Source organism: Gastrolobium bilobum, unplaced genomic scaffold (genome assembly GCF_033153095.1).
Source record: "Gastrolobium bilobum isolate Gb01-03AN ecotype WA unplaced genomic scaffold, APGP_CSIRO_Gbil_v1 utg16824, whole genome shotgun sequence".
NCBI lineage: Eukaryota > Viridiplantae > Streptophyta > Magnoliopsida > Fabales > Fabaceae > Gastrolobium > Gastrolobium bilobum.
Genome location: NW_026899360.1, coordinates 676,095 through 682,502, shown reverse-complemented (window position 1 = coordinate 682,502; position 6,408 = coordinate 676,095). Strand labels below are relative to the sequence as shown.

The following is a 6,408-nucleotide window of genomic DNA, read 5'->3' as shown; positions in this document are numbered from 1 at the left end:
CACAGGCTGAATTTATACATGTTGCCCGGATGCGACATATCCAGGTATGCAATTTACAACGTTTTGTATTTATGTGATTATTCAATACCATTCGTTAACATGTGATAATTGTATAATTTATTTCAGATTAATGCCCTATTAATTAGTGCTATGGTCGAGAGGTGAAGACCAGAGACACATACTTTCCACGTGACCCAAGGTGAGATGACTATCACCTTATAGGATGTGGCCGGCATATTGGGATTGCCTACTGACGGCATTGTCGTTATCGGATCTAAATCCGAGGATTGGCCCGCTGTTTGTACTTTTCGGATCATTTTCATCACCCTCAGAAATGTTACCAACTGGAGACGCATGAACGGCAGACGGAGATGGAAGATGGGGAGAATTTAAATCAACTGACCTCACCAGTAATGGAACATTCTCCGCTGCGACGATGTCGACATACAACTCCAGAAAATATGTCCTTGACTGGTTGAAAAATTCTTCCATTGTCATCTCCATGTCTTCATCGTCAACCACTTGCAAACTAATGTATTTATCACATTGTCATAACCTTGTCGTGATCTAAGTGATACATTGTTTGCCTTGAAGACTTAACTTCTGCCGAATTCTCTGATGCAGTTCGCCAATGGTTGCATTGCGTTGGATTCGTGTCGGCCTTTTTTCACCTTCAAACATGACATCTCGTCGACCTTCTACCTTCCTACCATTGTAATATAACACAACACGAACAGAATTAGGATGTGAACTCATTCTTAAATAGAATAAGAAATAAAATTCAAATACTAAATTAAAGATAAAGGATTATGTATGTATGATGTTAGGAATTTTGGTAGAGAAGAGATATGAAGAGTGAGAGAAGAGGTGTGAAGAGTGAATAGAGTGGTAGGGGAATATATAGGGCTCAAGTGTGACGCGCCTAAAAGGGACGTCACATTGTGCAGTAGATCTGTAATTATTCTTAAAACTGTAATAAATGCGTAATTATTTTATTAAAAAACATTAAATTAATTTTTTTGCCTTATAAGGTATATTAAAAAAGAGAAAAATATTTCTGCAGTTAATGCAGATAAGATATCTGTATTTATGCTCAAAACGATGTCGTTTTAGTATTGAAATCTTAAAATATAAAGATTATTATAACCCTGAAATAAATTAAAATTAGAAAAACACCATAATTTCTGCTCCAAAACGACGTCGTATTGAGTTTATTGCAGATAACTTATCTGTAGTAACCGCAAAAAATTGAACCCATTAAAAAAACGTACACCGGTGTCTGCCCTGTCCCGAGTGTGATATTTGTGTTTTTTTTTTTTTTTTTTGATAACAGTGATATTTGTGTTTAACCCTAATAAAAAAATTTATTAAAAAAGAAAAACTTATACATTTAATCTAAAGTCCAATACATGTCGTGCAAATGCATCTTTTTTAACAAGTGAGATTTAGGGATTCATTTATTATTCATAAGTACGCTTAAAAAAAATTCAAAGTATATTAATATTTAAATAAAATATCAATTTATAATTTGTTTATATAATCAATTATTTTTTTTACAATTTAGCTTGGAAAATTAATTTTCTTCATTGTATATTATTCGTAATAATGATCAACATTCGTTTTTTTTTTTCAAAAAAATGCATTTTTTAATCAAATGTTATAAAAAATTAACTTAAACCTAGTATATTTTTTAAAAAAAAATTATATTTTGTTAATAAAAGTTAAAATTACATAGTTTTTTTTTAAAATATTAAACTTATTTGAACACATATATATATATATATATATATATATATATATATATATATATATATATTAAAATAAGCCTACACCCAACATCAGTAGTCAGGGTCATGGACATTATTTTGAGACCCAATGATCATCAGATAGCTCAGGTCATGGATGGCTGGACAATATATTTTATCTTCAGCCTAAAAGCTTAGAGATAAGAATTGCTATAACCCACAAATAATAAAAATACTATCAAATTTAGCATAAAATAAGGATTAATGTTAGTTACGCAAACCAAAAACTCTTACAGAAGTAAAGTTAACCAATTATTCACAAGCTAATTGTAGGAAGTTGTTACACCTTTTTTTTTTTTAATAAAAAAACATCTTTAACAACAAAAATCAAACGAGGCATAAATAGTCCCTTCTAGGGGTGGCAATTTGGGTTGACCCGCCCCGCCCCGCCCCGCCACCAACCCGCCAAAAACGGGGCGGGGCGGGTTGACCCGCCAAAAAATATGGGTTGTAAAAATGAACACACCTCGTTTTATGGTGGGTTGGCGGGTTGGCGAGTCAACCCACCAACCCGCCAATTAAAAAAAATTTAATTAAAATTCAAAAATAAATTATATTTTATGAATTTTTTTAATATTATTTTATTTTATTTCACACTTCTCTATATTTTTTTTAGTTTCAATCTTAAATGTATATTAATATTTGTCAAACATTCTTTAGGAATTTATAAATAGATAACATTTGTCATAAATAAAATAGTTATTCTTTATTTTTTCTAGAAAGTACTAAGATAAAAAAAAATTGAATATCACAAAAATTTAAATACTAATAAAATACTACCTAATTGTAAAAAAATAAAAAAAATAAAAAAATTTAAAACCCGGCGGGTCAACCCGCCCCGCGGCGGGTTGAACCCGTTTTGACCCACTTCTAGGCAGGGCGGGTTGAGGTGGGTTGGTGGGTTGAAAATCTCAACCCAACCCGCCCCGTTTTAGCGGGTTGGCGGGTTGACCCGCCGAGCTCAACCCATATTGCCACCCCTAGTCCCTTCCTTCCTTCTTTTGAGTGCAATTTGGGAGAAGGGAAAAGAGGGAAAGCTTCCCTCCGGTACTTCCATTATTCTTTTGGTTTAAAGAACATCCTTAAGCTAAACCAAATTGAATGGCCATTTCGTTAATTGATCTGAACCTGTTCTAATTGATTTATTGGGCTTAGACCTTGCCTAATTTCCTAAAATCCCATAGCAATCTCTCCATGCATAACTGGTTTAGGGTTATCCCATCAAATTAGAAAATATATTTTAAATGGTGTCCTAGCTCAATCCCCCACAATAAGATGATTATCTCCTTATTCTGATACAATTAAAAGGCACGCATTCTCCACCCTATTTTCTTATGACTTGAGTGCCTAAGTAATAGAGCATCACCACCAACCACAGTAAAAAAGAATGAAAAAGAATATCGTTCAAGTATTCATAGCCGACAACACCAAAACTGGAGTTGTTTATGTTTTATTTTCCCCAACATGCTAGAGTTGATAGATATGAACCAATGATGACTTTACTTGGCTTATTCAAGGTAATTAATATTAAGTGACCCTTTTAAAGACAGTACTTTGCCAGCCTTATCTGTACGATATTTATTTTTAACAATATTAAGGTTCAAGGAAAAATACCATTAAGGGAGAAAAAGTACCTTGTATTTTATTCATATACCATGTTGATTCTAATGTTAAGTACATGAATCCCCACAGTTTTATTCCCCAATACAAAGAGCACTATCCCCACCCACCACATAGGAACATTTTAGATAGACAAACTATAAAATACTAGTCATATATAATTATATATAGTCACTCTATGACTTGTGTTCCTGGGATTTGAAAAGTGCATTTTCTTTTTAATCAAGCTGAATTTGTGTGTCATAAACAGCTCCACCCTTCCATTTAGAAGAGATAACATTCTTGGACTCCACCCAATTCAGTCCTGCACTACCACTTACTTGGAACCTCATCTTGATGTCACCCCTAGGAGGGTTAGCAGCATCAAACACTGCCCCATAGGCCCTACGCATTGGCCTCCACTCTTTGCTATCTTCCTGCTCCATTAACATATTCAATTTCAAATTAAGTAATTGATTATTAACACTCTCAATTCTCAAATTAAGTGTATATGGAAAATATTTATGCACGGTACAATTATTGTACCTTAAAAACTCCTCATGCATGTTAAATTAAGATTCAAATCAACAAATATATATTTATATGTATATACCTGCCACAACTCCATAGCAGTCACATCGTATGTTCCACCAACATAGAGAACGAGAATCGCTAAGTAGTAAGGGTTTTTGCTGCTCTCATGGACCTTAAGCAAGACGTTATTATTGCCACCGTATTTGCAGGGAACCCTTTTGTATTCTACATCAACCACACCGTATTTGGAAAGCTCTGCAGAAGCATCGTCATTTCTACCCAAACTTGAATAGCCACGTGGACTCATGATGAAGTCTGTTCTGTCTCCCTCACCATAATCTGTCACCACCACATATGCTCCATATTCATCACAGTATTGTGGTATTTTGCACCTAACCTGATTCACCATCATTTATATTTGATAAATAAATAACTATTATAGTGGAGGCTAGCATGGTTTTTCTTTTATATTATATATTTTGTTTCATTTATGAAGTCTTCTTTCCCTAAGGATTATATTAATTATTTAAAGAAAGAAAAGAGATTACCATATATATGATTTAAAAAGGATCAAGGTAATCAAGTCTAAAAGTCATTTCTTTATGTTTATTTTATTTAGTGACCTTAACGGCATGGAATATGAATGTCAATAAACTAATTATTTTCAGACAAAAAATGCATGTTTGGAGCAACTATAATATTTTTTAATGAAGCCGGCTACAATAGTATAACTTTTCTTAATTTGTTCATAAAATTAAAGTATTTAAGTAGAGTTACCCGATAGCATGCACCACAGCCAGCTCCATTCTTCCATAACCCTGACACGCCTGCTACTCTGCCATCGTTTACCGTCTTGCCATAATAGCCAAAGCCACAAGCTCCCCCTAAAACATATTATCATTTGACCATTCATATCATTTAAGAAAAATGCATTTGTCATATTACATTATAAATGAATAGTTATTATGTTAAGAAAAAGATAAGATAATTTTATTGAATAATGTGTCTTCTCACTTTTTTAATATTATATAATTTATCTTTTTCTTAACATGACAACTATTTATTTGTCATGTAACATGACAAATGTATTTCCCATCATTTATATGTTTTTGTTACATAAATATAAAATTATTAATGTAGTTTCATTCAATAACATCAATTTTTAGATCAAAATAATTATTTACATGATATCAGAGCCTCCGTGAATAAACAGTTACAAGTTCAATTCTTAACGTCTCAATTTTATTAATAAAAATAATTAAATAATTAAATATTATAGAATGTTTCTGTTGAGATATATAGTCTCACATTGGTTGTATGTGCAACTAATGTAGAGTTTATAAGGCCTTGGACACTCCCACCTTTTGAGCTAGCTTTTGGGGTGGCGTATCCCAAGGTTCTTTACATGGTATCAGAGTTTGAGGTTCGATCCTCACCATCCCTACTTTAAAGTAGAATTAAAATAAAAGCACAAAAGGTAAACCAAAAATTGGGCCCGTGCATAATCCACGTTTCAAGCCCAAAGGGCTCTTGCGTGAGGGGGCGTGTTGAGATATATAGTCCCACATTGATTGTATGTGCAACTAATGTGGCTTTTATAAGGCCTTGGGCACTCCTACCTTTGAGCTAGCTTTTGAGGTGGTGTATTTCAAGGCTCTTTACCGTTTCTATAAAATAGTGTAATGTCTCTTGGAGGTAATAAATTTGAGAGAAGAGTTTGGAGGTGGTTGAAATATTATACAAAAAAAATTAAGTTTGGAATGCTCAATATAAAAATGTGTTTGGTCATGTATTATAAAATAAGAAAAAATAGAAATGTTTTTCGTACATACACTATATATAAGCAAGTGCAGGTACGGATAGAAGATGAGGATCACGTACTTGGATTTCCATAGCCATCTGGGCTACCGTAATAGGTTGCTCTGGAGGGCGTAAAATTGTCCAAAGAGGTACACATGGCAGGTAAGAGCAGTGTCACACAAACAAGGCCAAGTTGGTGCTTAAAATTAAGTTCCATGTTAAATGACAACTTGTCAAGCACAAAGAGGAGAGAAATGCAGCAAGTGTTCAGGAGTGATCAAGAGAAGGCTTAATTTATGAGATAGAAAGCAAAAATGTGGAGCCATATTTATAGGACAGGCTCGAGGTGTTAGCCTATTCTTTTTTTTTTTCTCCCACTTGGGAATATAAAGTATAGACAGCAAGAGGATTGGAATAAGGACGTGTCTGTGTAGACCCCTATGGTTGACCCCTCAAGGGCCAGGTTCATTATATACTAGAACCAGTTTATTATTACAATGGCAAAATGCCTTTGTTCTATTGTAACACTTGTCTTGGAAGATCGAGCCATGCACTTGCAGATTAACTCGATCAAGGATCGGGAACTTGGTAGAAATTTTAACAAAAGAAAAAAATACAAAGAAGATACTCTTCTATATAAATTGGTAGATACTCTTCTATATATTTTATG

The 6,408-nt window shown here is 33.5% G+C and overlaps 1 protein-coding gene across 1 annotated transcript; it reads right to left on the bottom strand.

The window, feature by feature from the left end:
* Positions 1 to 3,492: 3,492 nt before the first annotated feature.
* Positions 3,493 to 6,008, bottom strand: LOC133289902 (expansin-like B1). Its single transcript, XM_061487929.1, has 4 exons — positions 5,820 to 6,008; positions 4,716 to 4,822; positions 4,018 to 4,335; positions 3,493 to 3,841 (listed from the first exon to the last, which is right to left on the bottom strand). The coding sequence occupies exons 1-4, from the start codon at positions 5,953 to 5,955 to the stop codon at positions 3,644 to 3,646; spliced, it is 759 nt and encodes a 252-aa protein (XP_061343913.1). The 5' UTR covers positions 5,956 to 6,008; the 3' UTR covers positions 3,493 to 3,643.
* Between the last annotated feature and the right edge of the window lie 400 nt (positions 6,009 to 6,408).